The 13,344-nt window shown below is 43.0% G+C and overlaps 1 protein-coding gene across 1 annotated transcript in view; it reads left to right on the top strand.

Moving 5' to 3' along the window:
• The window catches only part of SLC26A3 (solute carrier family 26 member 3), a 35,269-nt gene that overhangs the window by 14,664 nt on the left and 7,261 nt on the right, over positions 1-13,344 (top strand). The window contains exons 7-15 of the mRNA XM_077864051.1: positions 57-209; positions 632-714; positions 4,358-4,505; positions 4,613-4,726; positions 4,842-4,919; positions 9,314-9,409; positions 10,712-10,818; positions 11,946-12,015; positions 12,143-12,235. Of these exons, the coding sequence (XP_077720177.1) occupies positions 57-209; positions 632-714; positions 4,358-4,505; positions 4,613-4,726; positions 4,842-4,919; positions 9,314-9,409; positions 10,712-10,818; positions 11,946-12,015; positions 12,143-12,235 (942 nt within the window). The remainder of the gene's footprint in view (positions 1-56; positions 210-631; positions 715-4,357; positions 4,506-4,612; positions 4,727-4,841; positions 4,920-9,313; positions 9,410-10,711; positions 10,819-11,945; positions 12,016-12,142; positions 12,236-13,344) is intronic.

Raw genomic sequence — 13,344 nt, 5'->3', positions numbered from 1 at the left:
TAAAAAGAAAGAAAAAAAATATAGCACTTGGCTGTTTTTCACTTTTATAATTTTAGGTACTGAATTCCGTATTCACACAAATAGAGAAGACTAATATTGCAGACCTTGTGACATCCTTGATTATCCTCCTGGTTGTTTTTGTGGTTAAAGAAATAAATCAGCGCTACAAAGCCAAACTTCCAGTGCCCATCCCCATTGAACTTATCATGGTAACTGATCATCTTAAGACTCTCTTTCATAATTCACTAGTCTCCTGTTTCTATGTCACAAACCCTTCACCACTTGCAAATCAGGAAGTTTTAGTGGGGCAGATGCCATCTCTGCAGTTTCTGGGTGTGAGATTTAGCATGGCTTTCTCTTTGTACTGAATTAATGACTTCCCCTGGTGACTTGAGGTTCATCCTCTCCACTTGCAATGAGGACGGCACAGAGAGCAAGGCCTCAGAAAGGTTGGCAGACCCCTCAGGGCTGCGGTCCTTAACTCTGGGCTGCGGTCCTTAACTCTGGTGGCACAGGAGAATGGCCTCAGGACTTTTTTCAAGAGTAGCAAAGCCTGGGCTTGAGATTCTGATCTAAGAAGACTGCGAGTTTTATCTCAAATTTCTAACTTGGGCAATTTGCAACTTTGCAGACTGTGATCGCAACAGGTGTGTCCTATGGCTTTGACTTCGAAAACAGGTTTAAGGTGGCTGTGGTTGGGGAGATGAACAGAGGGTAAGTGTGTCTTTCTGACGGTGTCTCCAAGCACTGACTAGACAGGGAGCAGTAGCTGGGGAGGACCGCAAGCCGAAATGCATCCATCCAGCCCATATCCCTCCCTGCCTCTTGGGAGGACCAGGAAGGTGCTACTCCCTTTCTAGAAAGGAGCCACAAAGGCTCTGCAGTTCTTACTATCAGAAAGTCTGTCCTTGTAGAAGAATACACCAACCAGATGAGCAGGGATTCACAGGCAGGTAAAAGCGAAGCAAAGTTAAAAAAAAAAAAAAAAAAAAAAAGTCAAACCTGCCTGCTTCTCTTCATAAAAAAGTAAAAAAGGAACCAAATGCAACCAGATTTCCTTGTCCATAAATTACTATAAACAATATGTAGTGTTTTGTTTGAGGTGATCTGAGCCAAGTTCTGACAGTTCAAAAGAGACGCAGAAGGAATACCCGTAGCCCACTGCTTGAACAATCCGGATAAGCACGCTCTGTCCTTCCTCGTGACCAAATTCAAAACAAGGCCAGGGCGACATTGAACACTGCAGAAGGATGGGACGTCCGGTTCATGCAAGGACTTTGAAAATGCATTGATTGCATTGCATTTATGGGATTGAGGAGAGATGCCCAGTTTTGTGCTTTCTTCTCTCTGTCCTCAGAGCAGAGCATCAATTTCTTCCAATTTGCTTACCAAGGACAGGTTGTGTTCCTGTTTTTTTTTTTTCTTCAAGATTTTATTTATGTATTCATGAGAGACACAGAGAGAGAGAGAGAAAGAGGGAGGGAGGGAGAGAGGCAGAGACACAGGCAGAGGGAGAAGCAGGCTCCATGCAGGGAGCCCGACATGGGACTCGATCCCAGGTCTCCAGGATCAGGCCCTGGGCTGAAGGCGGCGCTAAACTGCTGAGCCACTGGGCTGCCCTGTGTTCCTGTTTAAAACAAACAAACAAACAAAAGACCTCCCTCCCTCCCTCCCCCTGCTTAAGGAGTATTTGAGAATTCCAGGAACCAGCATTTAAATGCATCATTGACTTTAACCAATTCTTTTAAAAAGCGAATATATGTCTTTTGAAAGCAAAAATACTTTGATCAGCAGATATTCATTTGTTACACTTAATGAATCTCAAGCACCACTTTTCATTTAAAAGGTTTTTAAATAGGAATTAGTCTGAAAAAAAAAAGGAATTGGTCTGAAACTGAAACACTATTTCTGGGATTTCTCTCCACCCTGCAACTTGCAAATGATTACACTTTATTTAAAAAGTCTTTGGAGACATAAACTACATAGATAGACACAGATAGGTAGATATAAAATTAAAGAGGATCTTACTCAAAGGATTTTGTAAATAAAACATAAACATAAGATCACTGGGTTACAATCTTAGAGACTTTACTTACTTTTTGGGGGTTAAATAAATCTTGAATGTCAAGGGACCTCTCTTCACAGTGTTTGCGGGGTGGGGAAGGAGTAACTCACATTTATCAATCATTACACTCCCAGAGAGAGTGTAGCCTGGTAGGCAAGCTCACCTGTTCTGGAGGCAGAGTGCCCGGGACTTAATTCTGAGTTACTTCTTGATCTTGGGCAAATAACTAAACTCTATGCCTCCATGTCCTTGGCTATAAAAAGGGGGCTAAACATAGTAGCTATCACATTGGATTTTTGTAAGGATCAAGTGTGTTCATATAAGCTACATGCATACTTAAGCACCTGCCCTGCAATAACCGTTTACATGGCCTTATTACTAAGTTAGCATCTAAATTAGATACTAGGCTCTTTAGATGCTTTTTCCACTCCAGTTTTGTCTGGGTGATTATTGAGTGGGCATTTTAAATTTCTGATGAACACCAATAGAATATAACTGGAATTCTTGCTAATCTGCTAAGATATGACACCTTGGAAGTGATTTTGTGAAGTCACACACAGGGCTGAAGGAAAGTGATCATTGAAACAGTAAAGGAGACATGAGGACACATTCAGATTCCAGAGGGATCCTGCTATAATAATAGCTATAGGCACTGCTATAATAATTAACTATAATAATAGCTAATAGGCACTTCATACACTTACAATGTGTAAAGAATATTCATGTTCATAATTTTGACACACACACAAGTTATGAAGAAAAGAAAATGAGTGTTATTATCTTCCCTTTACAAATGAGGACACTGGCTCGGGGAGGGCAAGTAACAGAGCCAGGAAATGAATCCTAATCTTCAGATGGTAAATCTCCATCACACTTCTCTGTCCATGGTATTTAGAGGTTCGAAATAAAGAATAACAGCAGATTTCTAGTTAACGTGGTATCAAAAGCAAATTTGAATTGTATCATCAATTTTGGATTTATTTTTTTAGAAAACAAGATTCCAAGCTACCCTTCTGGTTCGTGGTACTGCTTCAAAAGCTATAAATATATTGACACATATTCATAAAAACATGAACAGCGATTAAGAAAGAGTTGAACGGATCCAATAAACTCACTCTCAATAAAACTTAGGTCAGAAACACATGTCTACAGGAAGGAACTGAACATTTCAGTAAATTGATGTTGACTCAGAGATACTTGTACCTTTTATAACACAGTAAATATCATTTAACTGTCCTAGCTTCGTGGGGCATAAACACAGAAGGATCTTCTGAGTTGAATGTTTCCCTGACACTGTGTCACTGTAAATGCCCTTCTCCATCAGGGCCTCAGTTGTCTCCAGCAGTACTATGGAACCCAGGGCAGAGTCCAAGGCCTGTCTGTTTGCTAAGGGTTTTTCATGGGAGGTGTTGCTATCAATGGAGGGAAGACTTTCTCGCTTCCCTTGTCTTTAATTGTGTTTGCTCAAAGACCTTCATCCATGGCTAACTATTGGAGGGATTGCGGTGATGCTTTTCAGCCCAGTGTAACAATACAAGTGGGATCTAAGACATTTTGCTTGAAGCTTATAGGGATATACGTGTACATTATAACGTGGCTATACTAGCAAAATATCAGATGCACCGCTATCATGGGATTGGACTTACATTCTTGTATTAAATTCAGGCAGCATTGCTTTTCAACAATAAGATAACAGATTCCAAAGTTTGCAGTGGTGCTAAATTCTTGCTAGTCATGCTTCAAAGTGAGACAAAACTCAGCCTAGACTGCGTTCACTCATTGATTTGCCCAACAATTATTGACCACCTGATGTACGCCATGAAGAATGCTCAGTCCTGCTCATAGAACAATGAAGTAGTCACAGTCCCTGTTTTATGTCTGGGTGGAGTTGGGGGGGGGTGCAGGAGGGATCCCAAAGGGAGCCATGCAGAGCTGGAGAAGCACAGAGAATACACTTAACTGACTCTGGTGGTGAGGGAAGACTTTCTGGAAGGAGGGCTGAGGATGAGGAGAATGGTTCAGGCAGAAGGAACAGCAAATAAGCTTCCAAGGTGAGAGTACAGATGATGCCCTTGAGAAACAAACAAACAAACAAACAAACAAACAAACAAAAGCTTGGTGTGGCTGAAGCACAAATTCTAGGAAATGATAGTGATTGAACAGGAGTGGGGGTGGGAAGGGATAGATCAGGGACCTTGCCAAGGATTTGGGGTTTTCCTGAGGGTAAGTGAATGCCAACTGAAGGTTTATTAACAGGTTAGTGATGTTCAAACTTCCTCATTTCCTTTTCAGATTTAAGTCTCCCATCACACCTGACACGCAGATTTTGCAAGAGACCATTGGGGACAGCTTCGGCATTGCGATCGTTGGCTTTGCGGTGGCCTTCTCGGTGGCCAGTGTCTACTCCCTCAAATACGATTATCTGATAGATGGCAATCAGGTAAGTTTACAGCCCATGCTGGGTCTCATCAGGCACCTTTATTATTTTGTGTGCATCATACCAACAATGCCACTTCTAAAAAAAATTCCTCTCTGTTCTCCTGCCAGGAGTTAATAGCCTTGGGATTGAGTAACATACTCGGTGGATCATTCAAAGGCTTCGCTTCGAGTACTGCCCTCTCCAGATCAGGGGTTCAGGAGAGCACTGGAGGCAAAACACAGGTAGGTCAGCCTCGTTGTGGCAGAGAGGGCCAAGGGCCATCCTGGTGTTGGGATGGGTGACTCTGAGCCCGGGTGGAAAGTCAATTTTGTGATGAGAATCTTTTCATCTCTACAGATTGCTGGGATTCTCTCTGCGGTCATCGTGCTGATTGTCATCTTAGCCCTTGGATTTCTTCTGGAACCTCTACAAAAGGTAGGGCCCGTCTCTCTTTGAGTATTCTTTCTCTCTCTCTGCTTCTGGCAGAGAAGGACCTGGTTCTTAAGCTCTGGAAACACAAACTAAACAGGAAAGGAGGGAACTGCAAATTCTCCAGTACTCTTCCTAGCCAATAGTCCTGGGCCAAAAAAAGTTTTTTCCCCTGACAGCATTTTATGAATGCCCCAACTCCCTTATCTATTCTACTCTCCACCTGTTTGTAACCCCCCAAAATAATTAATGTTTAGACAGAAAGACACCCCAGCACTGTAGCTTCAAAGTGAATTGAGGGAAGTGAAAATCTCCTAAAGGTTGAGGTAATGAGGGCCTCTATCAAGTTCAGAGAGTGGTGCTACCAGCCTCACAACCCGTCCTTAGGAATCCACCCTGCAGCTTCCAGAGTTTGGTTGGACTCCTAGACCCACTCTGTCAGATTGCAGGATGCACCAAACGCCACACACAGACCTCACACCGTCACCCTCTTGCTCCTTTGTCCAGGTCTCCTGAACCATGATTTTCAAGGTTTTGGGTTCATGCTTTGTAAACTACTACAGCACCCAGATTAAAGAAATAAATCAAATTTATTTAATTATAATTAAAATTAAATAAAGCAGACCCTGGAAAACAAAGGATCTTTAGGAAACATGGTAAATACCTTGTTCTGGTGCTACACGGGGCACTGGCTCTCAAGTCCTATAGACCTACTTCTGATCCGGGCTGTGTCACATTTGTGCTCTTAGGCAAATTACTTAACCTCTGAACCTCAAGTTCTCCATTTGTAAAATAGGCAGGGAAACAGTGCCCGCCTCACAGAGTCACTGCGAGAACTAAATGAAATATTGCACACAAAGGACTTAGTCCAGGGCCCAGGACAAGCACCTTGATAAAGGTAGTCATTATTGTTAATATTATTATTATATTGTTATTATTCTACAAACATTATATTACACTTCTCACTACAAAGGACACAGAGAGGGATCCCTGGGTGGCGCAGCGGTTTGGCGCCTGCCTTTGGCCCAGGGCGCGATCCTGGGGACCCAGGATCGAATCCCACATCGGGCTCCCAGTGCATGGAGCCTGCTTCTCCCTCGGCCTGTGTCTCTGCCTCTCTCTCTCTCTCTCTCTGTGACTATCATAAATAAATAAAAATTGAAAAAAAAAATTTCAAAGGACACAGAGATAGGACATGAGCCCACAGTGTTTCTTGGTTGATATCTAGGCCTTTTTCCTGGATGGTTGGTAGCTGGAAAGTAAATCTAGTCCCAGGTTTCTGGACTAACAGTGAGGTTATCCCAGAGAGCCTCAGTGACCAAATCTGTCTTAAAGCAATGAAGAGTACCTTTTGCTGAGAATATGCATTCTCCACAGGGTAACCTACTGATTTCCAAAAGAATGGCATCAGAGGAATCAAGGAGTCACCACCAAAGAAATAGAATACTGTCTATCTCAGTAAAAATAAGTGCACACACAACCCCCCATTACAGAACTCTGCCCAATGGTGCTTCTTCCCAGTGTGCACTTGGGCTCTCCCTTGCCCGTGTTGAGTTGGAGAACCTCGAGAAGTAATTGCTGGTTAAAATCCTCTCTCTCTCATGAATAAAGCACACCCAGGGACATTGTCCATGATGTGAATCAAAGCCCTTTGACAAAGGATCCATGTGATGAGTTCTTAGAGCATTGTATCTGCAATACCTGTTTGACCGGGATAGCTGGTTTGCTTCTCTTTATCATGTGAACTATGCAAAATAACCCACAATAATAGCTAATGATAAATGTCTCCTGGGTGCTGATTAAGCATCAGCAGTTCTCAGCACTTTTTTTATTTTTATTTTTTTTATTTTTTATTTTATTTTTTATTTTTTTTTTATTTACTTATGATAGTCACAGAGAGAGAGAGAGGCAGAGACACAGGCAGAGGGAGAAGCAGGCTCCATGCACCGGGAGCCTGATATGGGATTCGATCCCGGGTCTCCAGGACCGCGCCCTGGGCCAAAGGCAGGCGCCAAACCGCTGCGCCACCCAGGGATCCCTCAGCACTTTTTTTAAAGATTTTATTTATTTGAGAGAAGGCACCAGTGGGAGGGGCAGAGGGAAAGGGGGAGAGAGAATCTCAAGCAGACTCCCTGCTGAGCATGGAGCCCAACTTGGGGCTCTATCCCAGGACCCTGAGATCACAATCTGAGCTGAAACCAAGAGTCAGATGCTTCACTCACTGTGCCACCGAGGTGCCCCAGTTCTTAGCATTTTATATGTATTTAATCCTTTCCATCAAATTCAGTTTGGAGACCTGGTTCTTGATAAAATGATCTCCCTTTTCCTTTCTATGGCTTCTCAGTGCTCTGTAATCTGTACTCTTAATGGGCTCTGTTGTGTCTGTATTTCAATGACAAACTTTCAAAATTGCTGTCCCTGTGGAACACTGACCAGGTGAGAAAAAAATGTCTAATGAAAAGAGAAATGGTATGCCTCTTCTGCAGGTGGCACCTGACATATTTTGTACCCAAGTCCCCCAACGGAGGAGACATAGTGTACAGATTCCTGTGAACGCCTCACCCAGCCACCACAGCAGGGACATCTTATGATAGCAGTAGTACGTTATCAAAACCAGTACAGTGACACTGGTACCGTACTGTCAACTAGATTACAGACTCCACCCAGTTTTCAGCATTTTGTAACTGGCGTTCATTTGTTAACCATTGTTTAACCAGTTAACCATTGCTAAACTGGCGATTTCCTTTTCAATGTCATGGAGACCGAATATAGTCTTCTAAACAATGGCCTCTCTTCTTGCAGTAGGTAAGATTAATTGGTGAGATATTAAATTATAAATGTCACTTGTGAAAACCCCAAGTGCCCAGATCAGTTAAACTATCTTTGAGATATGAAAAGAAAAGCTGTGTTGGGCTTTTCCTGGTACACCACGCATGAAAGTAGTCAGTATACGGATTCCACAGTCTGTTCACAATGAACAACAGCTTGAACCGAGGGTAGGTGTTGGGAGCATGTTCCGACCATGGTGTTAAAATCCAAATAAGAAAAAGAGCATACTTGGCAATTCAGCACTTTTCACCAGGACTATCATATTCCTGCAAGACAAATGATCTCAGTCTGGCACGTGAAGAAGCAAGCCCGAAGTGTTGCTGGGGCAGAGCTGAGATTATTACCCAGATTATTCGTAGTGACTCTACTAAGCAGTTGTAACAACAGCAGGGCTTCTTAAAAAAGGTAGTGGTGCAGGGTGGTTAGGACTGGCTGGAGATACTCATTAGCACATCCACTCATTCACTGAATGGGTAGTAAACCCACCCTATGTGCATTCACCATGCTAGGTCTGGGGAGGTAGCAGGGAACGAGACAGATACGGTGCATGCTGCGTCACAGAGCCTGCCTCAAATCTTTGCTGACTTCCCTGTGCTCTTCAGCTTCCTCTTTAAAGATGGTTGGATGTTGGGTGCCCGGGTGGCTCAGCTGGTTGGTGACTTGATTTCGGCTCAGAACCCCATCTCAGGGTCGTGAGATTGAGCCAAGTGTGGAGCTCCACATCGGGCTCCACATTCAGCCCTGAGTCTTCTTGAGATTCTCTCCGCCTCCCTTCACTCCTCCTCCCCACTCGCACACTTGCATTCTCTCTCTTTCTCAAAGAAAGAAAGAAAGAAAGAAAGAAAGAAAGAAAGAAAGAAAGAAAGAAAGAGGGATTCCTGGGTGGCGCAGCGGTTTGGTGCCTGCCTTTGGCCCAGGGCGCGATCCTGGAGACCCGGGATCGAATCCCACGTCGGGCTCCCGGTGCATGGAGCCTGCTTCTCCCTCTGCCTATGTCTCTGCCTCTCTCTCTGTGTGTGACTATCATAAATAAATAAAAATTAAAAAAAAAAAAAAGAAGTTTAACCCATTCTCATTTAAAAAAAAAAAAAAAAAGAAAGAAAGAAAACCTTTTTGGAAAAAATGGTTGAGTGCTGATCATCCTCAAAGATTTGAACTATGAGTACCCCAAGCTCCCCAAGTTTTTTTTTTTTTTTTTTTTTAACAAAGAGCAATCACTTCTCCCCACCTCCAATAGATAGACACACATTGGACTATCTGTGATTGGGAAACATTTATTTCAGGCATAGATTTTAAGATCTGACTGTCTCTGTCCCCAGGTACAGGCTGGTAAGTGCTTTCCTCTATCCATAGCATGTCACTGTCACTGTAGTGGGGACGAGGTCATGGTGGGAATGGGGCAGAGTCCCAGTTCTGGGTGTCTTTCACAGCCCTGTACACTAGAAAAGGGTGTGTTCTGAGATAGGCTTTGAGGCCCTCTAAAGGACACACTTATCTCCAACCTTCACCTTTGCGTCTATAGAGCTTATTTGGTTATCTTTAAGTACATCTGCTGTTTATGTCTTCTGCAGTCTGTCCTGGCAGCTCTAGCGCTTGGGAACTTGAAGGGAATGCTGATGCAGTTCACAGAGATACGAAGGCTCTGGCGGAAGGATAAGTATGATTGTGTGAGTAAAGGCATTGATATTGAGAGATGGGGAAATCAGAACAACGTCCTGATGCCGAAGTGAAATGCATATTCATATTGTAAACCAAGTGAAATTTCGTTTCTATATTTTCTATTCAAACAATCTGAGTTTATTTCATTTGCAATTTTTAAAAAGATTTATTTACTTGAGAGAGAGAGAGCACGTGTGCTCATGCATGCATGGAGGGGGGCCGAGGGACAAGGGAACCTTAAGAAGACCCCCCCACTGAGGGCACCTGGGTGGCTCAGTGCTTACCATCTGCCTTGGCTTAGGGAGTGATCCCGGATTCCTGGGATCAAGTCCCACATCGGGCTCCCCACAAGGCGTCTGCTTCTCCCTCTGCCTATGTCTCTGCCTCTCTCTGTGTCTCTCTTGAATAAATAAATTTAAGAAGACCCCACACTGAGCACAGAGCCTGACTCAGGGCTCCATCTCATCACCATGAGCTCCCCTTTCAGAGTGGGATCAAGAATCCAAGATTTCCCAACTGCGCCACCCAGGTGCCCCTTTATTTGCTATTTTTAAACTGCAAACTTAATGATTGTTCTCTGGGATTTTAACATGAAAGAATGAGCCACTTGCAAGTAGGAGATGCTCCATGAAACACTAGTAGGATACAGTTGCTTCTGTTCTTCATTGCATCAGATGTTAGTTTCTAGAGAATCTGTGCAGCATTTATATTCTGAACATTCCTTTTGGAAATAGTCTGTGAAGGCTCCCCTTCTCTTGACATGCCTTGCTATGAGATCCAGAGTCCATAATTTTATCAGGACCAAAGTCTGGGGCATAAAAGTATTGTTAACATAGCCTACGGTACTTAACAAGCATGAAGTAATCAGCTATACTCGGTTTATTTTTGTTCCCGATAGATAATTGTTGGGGATTTTAACACTCTTCTGACATGCTAAAATTTGCATACAGATAGTAGCCATTTACTATATCAGACTACAAGGAAGAAATTAGTATAAGCCCTGCTGATTAATTTGCTGATTTTAACCAACAGTTGGTTCTGCAGTTGTAGCTGTGCCAGATGGACTCAATTATTTCCTTAATTGGGTCAAGGATGAGATTGAAACAGACACACTCTCTCTTTGGACTTTTACAAATATTTGCTTGTGTTTCTGTGGCTCTGAAACGACCTCTCGAGGCAGGTCCCTTGTCCCGTACACTTCCAACCTCTGTTTTGGTTCTAGAAGTTCATGTTTTCTCAAAGCTCTGAACCTAAGACACCGTAGTTGAGTCAGAGTAAATTGTAGCGCATGTGTCGTCTTCTTTTTACAGCTAGTTTGGATCATGACCTTCATCTTTGCCATCGTCCTGGGACTTGGTTTAGGCCTGGCAGCTAGCGTGGCTTTTCAGCTCCTCACCATTGTATTCAGGACCCAATTGTAAGTGTTCATCGTGCTTGCATCCTTGTGGACGCAGACCTGCCTCTGGAAGGGGATAAAATGTGTCACTGATTGAGGGGAACGTAGTGTGGTTGACAGGCATGCACATCTGGCCAGTGTGGTCCTCACGTTGCTCACCTCAAGGCCCGAAGGGCAATAGGATGCCCTGACCTCAGAGCATCAGCCCAGGTCCCACCAGCTGCTGGTCTGTTCCCTGCTTTGCCATCAATTCAGAGAAATCATATAAATTGTGGGGTCTGTTTGCCCAGCTGTAAACTGGAAGTCATTACCCTCTGAGCAGGCTTGATGTCTTTGCCTTAGACTCACCAGAGGCGGAAATGTGTTACAGAGAAGATGGTGGGATTCTCCATGTCTAGTGGAGGGCTGTTTCTCTTTATGGGTTGCTAGAGTGCCCTCCCATCTAAAAACAGGGGACTGGACTAGAGAATTTTTCAAAGGCCCCTGTCATCTGAAAAGTCCACGAAACCCAATGAGCATTCTTGATTCTTAACATCCAGTCCAAACACCTTCCTGATTCTTAAATATCTGCCATTTAATGTCACCACCATGTGGTCACTCAGCCTGTGTTAGATGACATGGTGTGACAGAGAAGTAGGCTTCTTGGCTGCTCAGGAGTTCCAGAACAGAAGGCGGGATAGTTAAAGTTAATCCCTGGCTGATAGAATACAATTATGTTGAAATGTCCCTGCTCTCTCGGATTCATTTGTTTTCATTCATCTCTTGGGGACCCAGCAATCAGAGACAAACCTTGTGGTCATAGGCAAAACATTGACACTTCTCCATCCCCCCGTCTGTACAGCTGGGTAACCATATCTGTCTAGTTCACTGGATAACTGTGATATTTGAAACCCAAACAGCAAGAGCATATGGAAGCACTTTGTGAACTGGAAGGTGGTGAATGGGAGGCGCTGTTCTGGGGTGGGGGTGGGGGGGAGGAAAAGTGAAATAAGGTGTTTGCCCTCCATGGTGTCTAATGGCACGATGATTCCCCAGCCTTTAGATTTTGAAAATGAGCCTGCCTTGATACGCTAGGGAAAGTCCGTGTGAGCCTTGGGGGCCTAACAAACATGCTTGAGTGACTCACTTGGTGTCAATTCTCCCTACAGTCCAAAATGCACCACACTGGCTAACGTCGGAAGGAGCAACATCTATAAGAATAAGAAAGATTACCCTGATGTAAGGAAGATCCATTTTTTTTTTGTTTGTTTGTTTTGTTTTGTTTTGTTTTGTTTTACTTTGACTTGCTGAAAGATATTAATATGAGTCCAATGGGCTTGTCTCAAATTACTTCTCTGCCCTACAGATGTATGAGCCGGAAGGGGTGAAGATCTTCAGGTGTCCATCCCCCATCTACTTTGCAAACATTCATTTCTTCAAACAGAAACTTATCAATGCTGTAAGGTTTGAAGTTACTTTTTTTTTTTTTTTTTGTAATTCCAAGGAATATATAGGAATGAAATGTTTGCTCTGTAACCAGAGGGTCATTGATGTCACATGTGTTGAAGCCATATTGTGTTAGTGCTTTTCTGTCTCAAGTTTTAGAGCAGGTGAAACTACCTTATAAGGGATCTCTTAGTATGTTGGGAAATAAGGCCGTTTGGATGAGGTCCAATACAGAGTTATCATTTATCAAATTCTGCTGTAGAGTGAAAGGACTTACCACAGGATTTGGGGTTGCTGGGTTTTTTAGTAGATAGTACCCTACGGCTTTTCTTTGGGCATCGACTTCAGAAACAACAAGCTGAGTACTTACTATTTGGCTGTCATTGAATATATTCAGGATAGTAAATGAATATTTGGGATATGGTTGACAATGAATAAACATAATATAAATGAAATTTAACATCAAAGAAGAGCTGAGTGTCCCTGATGGGCTGAAGAGAGGATGACAAAGAAACAGTTTTTAAGGTCAAGAAACAAAAGTTCAGCACTTACTCTCGAACATGCCTTTTGGTCTGCTCTGCCTTTTGCATACAGCTCCTGCCTTCAGCCCTAACTATTATTCTTACTTTCGTAGCATCAGATATTTTTCTACCCAGCTTTCTTTTTTTTTTTAATGGTATTATAGGGACGCCTGGGTAGTTCAGCAGTTGAGCGTCTGCCTTTGGCTCAGGGCATGATCCTGGATTCCTGGGATCGAGTTCCCTGCAGGGAGCCTGCTTCTTCCTCTGCCTGTGTCTCTGTCTCTGTCTGTGTGTGTGTGTCTCTCTCTCTCATGAATAAATAAAATCTTAAAAAATAAAATAAAATGGTATTATATTGCATATATGGCTTTATATACTGTTTTTCATTTAAACTAGTATCTTCCATCTAACAACATTTTTCTTTTTTGGTTAAGGATTTCTTTTTTTCTTACATAATGTGATTCTCCTTATTTATGTCTCTGGAGTTAAGTATTGCGTCAGCAAGACCACATTTGTTTTGAAAAGGAGAAAATGCAGGCTGCCCTCAGATCAAATACTAAAATTAAAAAACAAAATCATATAATAGATACCATAAAATGCA

The sequence above is a fragment of the Canis aureus genome, chromosome 21 (genome assembly GCF_053574225.1).
Source record: "Canis aureus isolate CA01 chromosome 21, VMU_Caureus_v.1.0, whole genome shotgun sequence".
Classification (NCBI taxonomy): Eukaryota; Metazoa; Chordata; class Mammalia; order Carnivora; family Canidae; genus Canis; species Canis aureus.
Note: the sequence above shows the minus strand (reverse complement) of the source record. Positions and strands in the feature narration are given on the sequence as shown.